Source organism: Callionymus lyra, chromosome 4, assembly GCF_982586985.1.
Source record: "Callionymus lyra chromosome 4, fCalLyr1.hap1.1, whole genome shotgun sequence".
NCBI classification, from domain to species: domain Eukaryota; kingdom Metazoa; phylum Chordata; class Actinopteri; order Syngnathiformes; family Callionymidae; genus Callionymus; species Callionymus lyra.
In genome coordinates, this window is record NC_141821.1 from 15224895 (window position 1) to 15238748 (window position 13854).

Here is a 13854-nt window from a genome sequence, read left to right on the forward strand (position 1 = left end):
GTAGACACACATTTAGTAACATTCAAAAATACACCTGCACAATAAAAGGTCAGTCATCTCAGGCTAATTCTCTCTCTGATTAAAGATTAGTGTTACATACACATAGTACACATAGGAAATGTGGTTTCTGTTTTCATTTCCATTAAGACAGCATTTGATTCAAACTTTTCTTTTACATGCGCAACAAAAAATACTGCATTTTTAGTTAATAGCAAAAGATAATTGAAGTAGTCAAAACCCAGCCTGTTTCCAAGATGACTCCAACACTGTCTTCAACATTCTCTCCACGTTTGTTTTTTCTACGGAACAGGAGCGTCCCTCACCTCGATCTACTTTTGATTTGCTCCAACTGCCTTTAGTGCTCACACATTAGCGAGCACTTTAAAGCAGATCATCTTTCATAATGGTTTTATACGTCAGCCGAGGAGTCGGTCTCAAATAACTGTCTAACCCTTCAACCGACGTTTCCACACACAATCGACAACCTCAGGATCTAAAGGGTGTTTACATTTAAGCTCAAATCGTCATTGGACGAATTCAGCTTTCATTTTTGAAAACCTCTTTTCATAAAAATGTGTTTAACACTAGTATGTATCATAAATGATTATGGTTTGTCTACATAATTCCACTTAAGTGTATATAAAACACTGAAAATAAATTCATATTTTTGAGCTGTTAAGCTTTGCTTGTTCGAGTAGACAGTGGGAGGAAGCGAGTGGTAAAGCAGCTTCTCAACTGCCTACTGCAACAAAGACCTCGAAACAGTTCAGAGGACTCACACATCACATGCTTCCAGTTTTAGATAAAAATCTATTCCTGAGGCAAGAAAAGAATCTGTACCCCCCCCCAGCCCCCCTTATATTTTCTAAGAGAGATAGAGAAAGGTAGCGGCGATGTTGGGGACATGGAAGGGCATAGGAAGAGAAAGGACGACGCGGAGATTGAAGATCTTAACAGAAACAGTTGCGATAAGGGAGAGGTTTCACAAAAGCAGAACAACCTTGTGGAGAATACACAATGACTTCACTGATCTGAGTTATGTGGAGGGAAAGACTAGTTCAACACATTCCATTGGTATATTCAGTTGTGTATATAAAGAAGGAACAATGATTCATGACTTAAAAGTACATAAAAATGCTGATAAATAACATTTCAGTTCACTCTTACAATGACAAAATATCTAAAACACTTCCCGAGTCAACCTTAGTAGATGCAAACGATGTACCTTCATAACTGTCTCACACCGCAAAGATAGGGACATGAAATGAATCTGTGATGGCATCAATCATATGTGGGCGAGTGAGAGACATCCAGCACAAATAAATAATGAAACTCTGTGTCAGTATGATTGATTCATAGAGCAACATATCTGGCTAACACAATAAACACATGTTATAAGGTAAATAATATATTCTCAATATTATCTGAGCAAGGACATGTTTAGCTCAAATTTGGTTAAATTTGATCCCATATTGTTTGTTGTATAATATTTGTTTTTGATAAAAACACGCCTTATCTGCAGCGCATTGCCAGTTTGCAGCCTTTATTATTTCAGCAGCACTTGAACAGCGCCTGGCAAAACATCAAACCTCCTGCCAACAAAAACCCACAGAACCTTATCTAGGGGGTGTCACAGGAGGATGCATTGCTGCAAATGAGTGTTAAGAAAACGAAGCTCCGGCGTTCTGTTCATCACACAGTTGGAATTGAACCTAAAAATAAACCTGCAAGGACAACGTATGCTCCAAGAGGATCTTTTGCTTCCCACAGTTTGGATTGCTGCTCTCGTGAACAAGCTAGTTGTGTCCAGGGATGAAAAGACATAGGACTGCCGTTCAATTGTCCTCAGGCATCCTTTCAATGTGCTATCCAGTTACACCATTGGTTATCGATGATAAACAGTTTTGCAAATTGACGCCCTGGAGCCAGGCATTCTCCCCCATCAATCAATGGATAAATGTCGGGACCCTCTGTGAACAGCTCTCCCTCATCACAGTGCAATACTTCAGAGCAAGAACTAGAAAAATCAAATACTGCTTCTATGATTACACCATGGTTTTTTTCATCTTCTAAGATTACTTTACAGGCAAAGGTAAAACCGAGAACTCTGAAATGTTCCGTGTGTACACCTGGCTCATATGCTGGGTTATATTTCCTATTTCCAGCTGAAACTCTACGTGGATACAGACTCAAAGCAGTCGACACTGTGAGTCTGGGCTCACAATAAATGAGTTAGTATTGATATCCACTGTGGGTTTCAAATAGTACTATTGCTCATTATAGTGACAATCATTTCCAATAGGTTCTGCCACCACAAATATAAAAGAAACTTCTGCTTTCATTAGATTCTTTTATTTTACGTCTTTTTCATCCAAAAGGGGTTATTTACCTTTTCCTGATATCTTCACACTAAATCAATTCTCTTTGTACCATTTTATAAACACACTTTCCACCAGACCTATGCTCTCCCATAAACACATTGCGTCTTGGGAACACTGCTACATCTTTCCCTGCATCTATCGATCCATCCCAGCCGTTCATCCATCAGTCTCTTAAGAGGACAGGCCAATAATGTGGAGCAGCTGGATGACTTTCAGATTCTCTTCTTGCCCCCGGGGATGTGTAACTCTCCATAAAGATAATGCCTTGACTAATACTGCGATCAGTCACTGGCTGACTGTACACTGACGTCTTAAAACAATGCAGTTCCCAACAAAACATTGAAATACAAGCAGATTCCGCTGTGAATGTGAATAAATGTTCAATTAAAACTAAACACAAGCAAGCTGTAAATCTGTTGCTAGCACGACCCAAGATATTTTGTGATGCAGGTTTCTGCATGGCTACTGTGCAGGAAACTATAACGAGACAACTTCCACATCCACGAGGCTGATCATTTACACCAAAATTGTGATTTGTTATTTGCCCGACATCATTCCCCTGTATTTATTTTATTTATTATGATAATACTCTTTTTTTTAAGCCTTTGAATTATCACCTGTAGCAATGCACTCAACAAGACACAAGGTGGTGTTTCAGCACACGCTTGCACAACACGTTTTTGTAAGCATTGAATTTAGACTGCAGCTTGTTCTTAACTATGATTAATAAAGCTGGAAATTAGTCATGAATACATGTATATTTTTGTAAGTTAAGCATGTTAGACCATGATACCTTGAATCAGGGGTGTCAACGTCAATCCTATTAGGGACAAAAATCTTTGAACAGTTTAGGCCAAGAAAAATGTATATTTACCAAATTCTTTGGAACAGGAAGTTGTGTTTCTTGTCGTTTGACTTTAATTCAACATGAGTTTTACTCTTATTGGAAGTATCAATGATTGTAGTAGTCATCTTAGTTCATTATCTTATCTTAAACACTGGCATGTTTGTATCCGAGCCAAATATCCAAAGCCACGTAAACTAATTTGGAAGACCATATTGAGCCCACGTCTTAAAAACTGCGTCTTTAAAAACTATCTGTCATACATTCAGTAGCTGGAGTATATCGCCGGGTGAACCTTGCCATGTTCAAAAACAACTTATCCAATGAAGACCTGTCAAGCACAGGGTTTTAGCTGATGCATAATTCAGAAGGCGTCTCTGCTTTGAAGGCAGCAGAGGGAGATCCTGGAGCTCATGAACACATTTTCATTGACCCTTCTTAAGATGTCAGGTGTGTCCAGCTGAGGCGGCAGACACGACCCAAACACACACCTTTTAATGTGTCTCACTACAAGTGTGTGTCATGGTTTCTAAGGTTGTTCATTATCACTACTTAAAGCAGATAAATACACTGTCCAGCCTCAGACAAACAAGCGTGAGCGCGATGCACGACTCCAGATAATACCGGCACTGACAAAACAAACACTTTGGAATTCAAGGACAGGATTACAGGGACATGGACTGCATCCCAAAACAAAACCTGTTATTTCTTTTCTTTGCTTTTTCTTTTTTTTTAAAGCAGACTCGCCCTTCCTTAGACGGCATTATTGTGGCTTCTGAGGCTTCACAATTACATCCTGCATCCTCGACAGATGCTTTGACTGGAAATATTCCAAACACAAAGAATGTCCTTCAGCTTCACCAATCAACCAGTATAACTAGAACACACTTTACGCATGTTTAGCTAATGAGATGCTACATTGATTCACTGTTATTTAACAAGCTTATTGTTGTGGATTGAATTCAACAAACAGAAAAAGGAAAGTGACTGCATCTATAATTTGCGTTTCTTTGTTCGTTTTGATTTTCTCTAAATGGACAAATCTCTCTGCATGAGAACCATCTTGCAGTTAGAGCACAAAACACATATTTACTGCAAATATAGAATGATGAAAGTCTATTTCCACTAGTTCTATTTGCTCATTATTCAGTAGTTTATTTAATACCTGTGATTGGAGGGCTGCAGATCTGTGATGTGGGTGAAGCGAAATGAGAGCTATCCTCCTTGTTTGCAGTGTATCTGCCTCATTTCATTTCTCTCATTTATTATTCAAACTTTCATCATTTGCAAGAACTATTGCTCTCCTTGATTGTAAACTTTGAAAGTGGAAGTGAAGGTGTCACATCGATCATGATAACATTAGAAGTGTGGTGCATTTTACCAGCTTGAACAGCTTACAAACTAAATTAAAACAAATAAATGTATACTACCGGTCATTAGATTTAATTTATTACAAAGAAGCTTGTGTACGTCACTTTTGTACCCTGAAATAAAAAAAATATATACGAAGCACCATGCATAAATTAAAAAACAACCCCAGTGATGAGAATGTTAAAAATACATATCTATTTTATTCCCTCTACAATGTGTGTATGCTGGACTTGGAAGGTATAAATGATCAGCTCTATAAATGATTTAATTCATCAAAAATAATAGATTTGTTTTGGTCATGAACGTCTTGTTTTTCTTTGTTAATAATAAATTGACTTTGAAAAAGATATATATAATCATTTACATTGCATCATAACTTTGAGCTTTTTTGTCTGTATGATCGTGGTGAGACTATCTGAAAAGAAATAGCTGCTGTAAACGGTATTTTCAAGTCCCTTAATAACAGCTAATCCATGAAAGGAAACTCATTCTGCTGTAACTGCTGAAAATCTTTTGCCAGTAAATATAACTTTCCAGTAATCCTCTATAGCGAAAAACCCTCAGTTGCAGTGTGAGCAGAGATGCTCAGAAACACCCGGTGTATTCATGTGTGTTAGTGTGTGTGCAAGAGAGATTGTAAATACTAGCATTTCTCTCCATGCAGAATGAGATTAATACACCGGTGTCAATCCGTTACGTCGTCATCCATAACAACAATAACACGGAGCTCCCAGTGGTCACCGTGACAACTGTAGCTTCTAACACAAAAGTGTTGAGTATTATGTATGTTATTCACCGGCAGCTTCCAGGACAGGAAATAATCTAATGTACGAGTGTGTCTGTGTTTGTCTATGTGTTGTAAGGTGTTGAAGCATAGAAGGCAACGTCTAGTCATCCGATGAAAAACATCATTATGAGTTCATTTCAAGCCCTCAACTCCAAGCACACATTATTTATTCCTCATTAATTGTGTATGTAGTGAACCACAATGGTTGCTCAGATTCTGTGAACTTTGTTAGCAAAAACCCATTAGGATAAGTTAAAATATACCCTTTAGGGCACTTTTCAGCATTACCTTTTTACAAAAAATCTCACTTTCAGGACATTTCAGGACGTAATGACCATCGTTCACCACTAGTTAAGCGCGAGGTTATGTTCAGCATTAAACAGAATACGTAGTGACTATTTAACCTAGTTTTTATCAACAACAGTTGTTTGAACTCGCAAGCTCGACATGGCATAATTGGTGACATCCCTCTTAAAAACCCCTCTAGGTAACAGTGACCCGAACAGCTATCTAAATGCTTTGCCGCCCAGCCAACCAATCACAACTGTCGATCACTTTTGACATGACAATACAGACTCACAATCTAAATACAGTAATGTAACAACCAATCAGGGTGTAGAAAGGCATCGTGGGAGTTTACTATTGAGTTGGAAACAAGAACAAGAACAGTCATCTGCTGTTAACAATGACAAGGGGCTTTGCTGTTCCTAACTGCAGCTTGTTACTAAATATTTGAAAACAAAGAAGCACCAGTTATTTAGGATAGTGGTTTGCTCACAGTGACTCCAATATTAAAATAAACAACCAAAGCCCTTTCACTACAAATACGCTGGTGTATTATCATACAGGTTAATAACCTTGAAGCCAAAACACATCCACAAGAGAACTCGGGATTTTGCCAAGATCACAAACATGGCAGGGGCACCAAGAACCTAATATATGATGGAGTATATCCCGAAAAAACAACTGACGACATGTGGTTTAGCTTCAAAAATTTCGAGCTGTAGGCACTTTTAAAAATTCATCTTCATATCATCATAGATGGAAAAAGAAACAGCCCCCCTGCCATGACACGCAGTTGTGGTTCAGCTAGTGCATGTTCACGTTTGGCAGAAAAGCCAGCTGGAGAGTGCGTAATAGGCCTGCATGCATTATTGGGTGTTTTCACTGAACTATGGACCGCATCAGGGCTGGATTAATATTGCATTGAGGTGTGGAACAAGACTGTATCTGTATTTGTGTGTGTGTGAAAATGAACATCTAACAATGTTTAAATAAAGCTCGGGATGTCGAGCGTATTTTGCACCTTCAGCAACATGGCTGGAGTGTGGCGGGTAAATGTGACTCCCTCAATGATGCTATTCAAGTTGCAGGAGCCGTTTGATGGACTGTTGTTTCCTCAGAATGGGTATAAACATTTAAGAAGATCCTATCTCAAGTCGCAAAGACCTTCTATTAAAGATTCAGTCTCAGAAAAACAGCTCCACACTTCTATTTTTGATGCAGCGCAACTTCCACTCATCTCTGCTCCCACTTTCCTCTTCAAATATTTTCTTTTCTCCTCTCTATTCAGCTTTTTTAAGCCTGCACTTGTGTCTCTCATGTAGAATCTTCAACTTCCAATATTTATCTAGCGATAGTGTGCCATTATCTCTCATGCATTCTTTTTGAGGGTCGACCTGGCAGACATTAAAACTACCCTTTGTCTGTGTATACACATTATTTTTTTCTCCATTCGGTTTCTAGAACAACGGAGATCAACTCCATTCCTTGATCATGAATCTCTGTACAGTCATCAAAGAACGAATTGAAGAAAATGTCCCTCGGTTTGAGAAAAAAAAAAAAAAAAAGTGTTTAAAGTGTATAAAGGTTTGGGTCTTGTAAACATAACCCTGTGACACACCACTGCAGGAAGATAGGAACTCACAATTCTGACAACTGTCTAATAGAAAATAATCATTGTTCTCAAGTATGATGCTTAGAAACGACTTATGGTCTTGCAACACATATTCGCCTTTGTTTTCTGAAAGTGGACTGGTCGTGTGACTTTGTACGTCTGTGATTTGTAATTGTGCAAAAGGTTTCCGTTAAAATATCCCTCAATAAAATATTGAAAATTGGCGATATTTATTTCCAAGTTCAATGACATTCCCAAGTCTTGGACTTTTAGTGAACCATATTATTTTGGGGGTGATAAGGAACGAGATGTCAAGACATATGTGATTATGGTAGAAAACTATTTGAGATTTCTAACGTGCTAATTCCTAATTTTTGACCAACTTCAACTTTTAGATTGGATATATATCCACATTTCTTGGTCCACGGGTATATCCTGAATATTCTTCACAGCCAAGTGGGTCAAAAACATCTGAACCGTTGTGATAGCCCCTGAGACAACACAGGGCTTAAGGAAGGGTGTCAATCTGCTAATATGCTAGTATTGTTTACTTGAAACCTAAACTGTTTAAATGTGACATAAGTCACTCAATTTAAGAAATACAGCAACAACCTAAGTCCATTCAAAAAAATGTCAAAAGTTATATTTTTCTTAAAACTAAGCATTAATCAGGAAAAATTCGGGTTGGTCAACCACAAAAACAATTTGCAATCCAAGGACATTTTATATGGAAAGATAGGCTTAATAATACTCAAGTAAATCCATGCATTTCACACACAATTCTCCCAGATAAGTCCACTATACATTTTTATCTCCCTTCTTCACCTCGCTGTATAGAGTTCACAGCTCAGCCTACAGGATAAGAAGATTGACTTCTGATCCACATTCACAAAGTGGGAATGAATACACAAGCAATTGGAAAATGACACGACAAAACAGATGTTCGTCATCAACCTTGCAACCTTCCCCTGAAGAATTAAAAATATCCTGATGAGTTTTGAGTGATGCACAGAAATAAGAAGGGCTTAGCCCAAGAAGGGACTACAGTCGAGTCTTTGAAGGTCCAGTTTGGGGATGTAAAGCAACTATTACTAAAGCGATTTATAGCATTGGAAAAAACTATCTTCCAACTGTAGATCAGGGGTCTCAAACTCAACTGGCCTGGCGGGGCCCCCGGATTATGTAATGACTTGGTCGCATAATGGGGCTTATTTTAACTGTTTGTTTGTTTTTTAATTTAACAAGTTTGAACGACTTTAAATAAAAAAATATACATCTAATTTTTATTTTATTGTTTAATGATTTGTTATCCCTTCCATCAAGTTCAAAGCACAAATCCCTACTTTTTCCAATCTAGTGGAGAAAAAGGTTTTCGAAACTGAATAACAAATAAATTACGAGCCAATTATTTAAAGTTTTTTCATTTACAGGAAATCAGATGGAGCAACTTCATGGCATGGGATGCAAGTTATCAGAGAAACCACTTTTTAAATCACTAGAAATTTATTTTAACCCTTGTGTTATCTCAGGGTCAAGGTGACCCAAAGGCCTTTTTTTTAACCCCTGGGGCGTTCACCATGACCCAGAGACAATTCAATCAAACTATACACAATAGTTGTTATAAATAATACTACTATACCTATAATGACTTATATATAGATCATCTCCACCAGACCTTACAGTGGAAAAAGCAGAACTCACCATCATGATTTGGGTTCCCTAACGTCCAGGGTTCATCTGAGTCGAAGTGCGTGTCGCCACCGATTCCCGGCCCTGGGAAGTAGGCGTGGGCCAGAAAGCCGCCCTCCCCGTCGAAGGGTGAGCTGTCACCATGGAAACCTGAGGCGAAGATGATGGTGATGTCCACGTCCTTCTTGGTCCGCTCCAGCTCGCTGTAGGGCACAGCTTCAAAGCGCAGCGGCGTCACGTTTTGCCAGACATCAAAGGCTCGTCGGATGGCGTCGTGGGTCTCCTCGGCGCCCACTTTAGGAGTCACGTTCTTTATGCTGCAGGTTACAAGATGAGTTTAAAACTCAGCGGATAATCACAACTCAATCAAGACATTTTCTCTGGACAATAAAGTACTCAAAAGATGTAGAAGAACCTTAAGTGCCAGTGGAGACTGATTAATGATTCCGGGTGAGTATAATTCAGCAGCACGACCAAGGCAGAAATTGTCACCATACGCTTCCGTTTCGAAGCTAATTCTTCGTTAACAAAGAACTAAGTGGAGCAATTTGTGAGAGAAAACAGCCGAGTCCTCCCCTGCCATTCTGGGCTGCTGCAGGTGTGCGGAACAATTCTCTGTCGTTGGAATTTATTTTCTAATTATGGATTATCAACAGCCCAGTGCCCGCTGAGAGCCCCAATTTCAGTTTGGGCAATCAGGAAATCCTCCCTGCCGTTTGTAAGCCCTGCAAAATGTCCCCGGTGTGAGCGCCGGTATATTTCCAGGGAGGATTACAAGATCAAACAATAATGTTGTTAAACATTCAAATGTATTCCTGAAAAACATAATCTGTACCAAGAGGTGCCTTTATTTATCCTAATGAGATCAGTTATAAAAATCGAATAATGCTAAAAAGAAATTGTTTTTTTGTTGCTAGCTTATGTTGTGTGTTTTTTCTTTTTGTTCATTATTTAAAGCTATTGCAGCGTTCATACTGATTACAAGATAAGAGCTGGGTATCGAAATTCTATTCTTTTAGGGGCACCAACCGAAATGCTTGGACAGTAGAGTACGGAAACAGGCCTCGTCTTTCACTGCCAACTTTTTGGTACTCACGTTAATAATGTTTTGATTTATCTCTAGAAAAACTGATAAGTGACGAAGGCAGTAAACGGATTGAATCTGTCACTTGTTAGCAAGTGTTGTTTTGCACTGGAAATTATTAGTCATTTAGGTTTTCTGTTAAGATAACGGTAAAAATATTTAGTTATTATTATTAGTTTTGGTAAAAATATTTAATTTTATTAGCCTTTTTTTTAGAATTGATCTTATAAAATCGGTATTAAAAAACTTACTAACTGTTCAGATATAGCTATCAAAGTGAAGGTATTGAAGTTGGAATTTGTCATTATCATTTAATGAAATAAACCATTGGCATGAAAAAATAAATGCTGCATTTTACAGAGCAACAATGTAAGTGCTTGAACTCAAAACAACACAACCATTACAGTATCCAAAAGTGCTGAACTGTAGCTTCCACAAATGCTAATTTGAAAGAAAAAAAAAGTGACTTCCCACTTCCAGTATCCACTAAGTAACAAAGAGTTTATACTTAACTATTGGTGGAAGCATCAATGACAGTTTCACTGTCTGTTCTGACAGAATGTTACACACATCCCAACACAAACTCTCCACACACTACTCACACTGTGTTCCATACTCTGTCCTTTATCTATAAAACCAACTTCTTGATCTGTATGCCAACCGATTGTTTGGCTGCCACTTGCTTCATGTCACCAACTACAGTATTTGCAGTTGGAAGCTTTCCTGCAGCTTCTCTGCAGGCGGAGGAAGTTGCTTCCAAACTAATTATCTTCTCGAAAACGTGTGCATCAGTGTTTGATATTGTTGAAGAATGGGAGGTTTTTTGGTTGTCAATGCTCAGCTTTATTGTGGTTCATTTGAGAGGAAACTTTAGTAATGGTTCCGTCATTCTACAGTAAATGAAAGGGAATTTCAGCTCCCATAATAAAATCCATTCCTTTGAAATATTGCACAGAAGTTACATAATTTGGGGTCTCTGAATTCTAATGACATGGAAAAATACTCTGAAAGAGAATAGATCTGTTGCCAACTGTTATATTTATAGTAGACTGGCAGACAGTCCTTGTGACGGTCATTCAAAAGTGATAATGGAGCTGCTTCACTGCTGTTTAATGCCGTCTGATGTACTCTAGTCTTGCAGCTGGTAGTTCCTGCTGCCTTTTAAAACTCATGTTATCTTCGGTGCATGTTTTCTTATCAAGACAAAATATCACACTAAAACACAAACAGATACAAATGCACTCTGAGATAAAGAAGCATAAACAACATTTGATAAAAAATAGATAAGTTGAGAACATTATGAGTTTTACTGTTGAAGGAATTTCATCATTAAAATATCCATTTTCTGGATCCCCTGCCCATTGAGACAGCTACTTGTTATTCCTATTCATTATTGTTTCAGTATATTATCTCACTTATGACCAAATAACGTAATGAATCGAATTCATATTAATATTATTTTGCATAAAACATTTGCAGACCATTGAGTGAAATGTCAAACTAGTTCCAGCTGAAAGTATTTAAATTTCAGAGCATCATTATCAACATTGTGTATGTGTTAAACAATAAAATGTAGAGAATGATGCGGTCCAAGGGCTTGACATCGTCATGCTCATTCAGAATGACTGTTTCAGCAGCATGTTGACATTTAAATGCTGCGACCTCCTTCATTTCTGATTCTTAATTGTTCATTTAAATTCCAACACACTCCAAAACATTCAAAATATAAACATGGCATATTAAGGTTTTAGGTTACAGCAGTCTTAAGTTTACATTTTTGTAACAAATATCTTGACCATTGAGTATTTATCAAAGTCTGAGCTTCCTGGTAACGTGTAATTATGTAGATATGGACATAGTTACTAACAAAATATGGGAAAAAATCCACATTTAAAATATAAAACGAACATTCCTTGGGACAGCAATTACAATTCATTGACAAGTAATATTATGAGAATATGCTAGAAAATAAATCAGAACTACACATCAACCAGACACTTAATTTCCTTCACTGTTGACAAGGCACCAGTGATTGTAGTTATCTTGCTTCGTGATAAGAACTAAAGCCAGAGACGTTCCATTAAATCACCTGCTTTCTATCACGTTTCTCTGTCTACATCTGCTCCTTTCTTTTTTCTCATCAGCTCTAACTTTTCCTCTCTTTTCATTCCATCACATAAATTCTCTGGCGTTTCATCAAGCCTTGTCATTTAGTCGCTCACCAATCCGACGATGTGAAGGAACCAAAAGCCTGTGAAATGATTTCCAGGCTCACTTCCGACGTGATATTTAGAGAGCTGGTGTGCGAGGCTGATTCATTGCGCCATCAGAGATGTACAGTTGTATTTCAGCCATAGGTCACTGATCCACTAGATTATGTTTTTAATGTAACTGCCTTTCCTTTTCATCTTCAGGCAGGTCATGAAAACATGTTCCTGTGACAGATTTAAACCATAGAGCCAGCGACAGTGTGGCATATTTTTTAAATATAGTAGAGCAGGGCTGCTGATGAAACCTCTCCAAACCAAAGCCTGCTTTTACACATTTAACTGTCCATGTTCCTGGAAACTATGACACGTTCGTGTAATCATGGCTGTCTCGATTTATGTTGCCTTTGAAGACGCTTTTCTCTCTCTCTCTGATTCATATTTTAACGATGCAATAACAAATTCTTTGTTGAAAATCACACCCACCAGTTTGTAATAATAATGAGAGTTAAATTTAATATAATTTAGAGAGTAGACTTTAAATAACACAACGTTGTATGATTTCATGAAAAGTACAAAATGAAAGCGTACAATTCAAATGAACTGGAATTATCACTCATTTACTATAAAGTCTTGGCTTCGTTTATTTTTTTTCTAACACACCAATGAGACAATGGCGGCACAAGGTAGTCTAATTTTTAATTGTGATTTTAGTTGTGATTGTCCCACTTTCTTTAAGTTTAAGTTATAGATCCTAAAATCCAAAATAAGCAACATCCAAACATGGATTTTATAAGCAGCTGGAGTCGACTGTATCCTCTGGTACACAGTCATCGCTGGTAACTTGCTCAGATTTTATTGTTCATTTAGCTGCAGAGGACACAATGACTGCTGCCATCTAGAGCGTGGGCGTTTAATTGCAACATGGTATTAGCAATTGAACACTATATTTTTAAAATAGAGACAGCTATAATAGATATCAAATATGATTTGAAAGCCAAAGAATTATCAATAAATTGAATAATTTATTTAATTAATGAATAGTTGTTTTTTTTATTAATGCAGTGCCGTTATAAATATCAATACAGTATCATGAAAAAATATCGATATTTATTAGCAACACGATAGTTTGGTGTGCTAAATAATGTTGGATTGGCTAGCAGAGGAAAAATAAAATGGACATAGAAAAACAAATGGTTACTAAGTAAAAATTGAATGAATCAACCAATTAATATATAAGTAAGTAAGTAAGTAAGTCATTTGTATTTATATAGCGCTTTTCCAGACCAGGGTCACAAAGCACTTAAACAATGAAAACAATATTCAATAAAGTATATACTTTAAAGGTCAAGATAACAATGAGAACAACACAGAAGTTTCAGACAATGAAGGAAAAGCCTGAACAAATAAAAATGTCTTAAGATGTTTCTTGAAGGAGTCAGTAGATCCATCAACAATAACATTATTCTTGCATAAGTGTATAAGTTAAAAATGAAAACTTGCATTTTTGTAGTGTTTGCAGTCTATGGTTTGGTTTTATAATAACCGACGACACAAACTTGATTTGAACAAACTCTGGCCTCAGCCTGCCTTC

The 13854-nt window shown here is 37.4% G+C and overlaps 1 protein-coding gene across 2 annotated transcripts in view; it reads right to left on the minus strand.

Annotated features, from left to right (window-relative positions):
- mmp16a (matrix metallopeptidase 16a (membrane-inserted)) overlaps positions 1 to 13854 on the minus strand; it is a 57515-nt gene that overhangs the window by 24858 nt on the left and 18803 nt on the right. For both annotated transcript variants that reach the window (XM_087788893.1, XM_087788892.1), the window contains one exon: positions 8982 to 9286. In XM_087788893.1, the coding sequence (XP_087645019.1) occupies positions 8982 to 9286 (305 nt within the window). The remainder of the gene's footprint in view (positions 1 to 8981; positions 9287 to 13854) is intronic.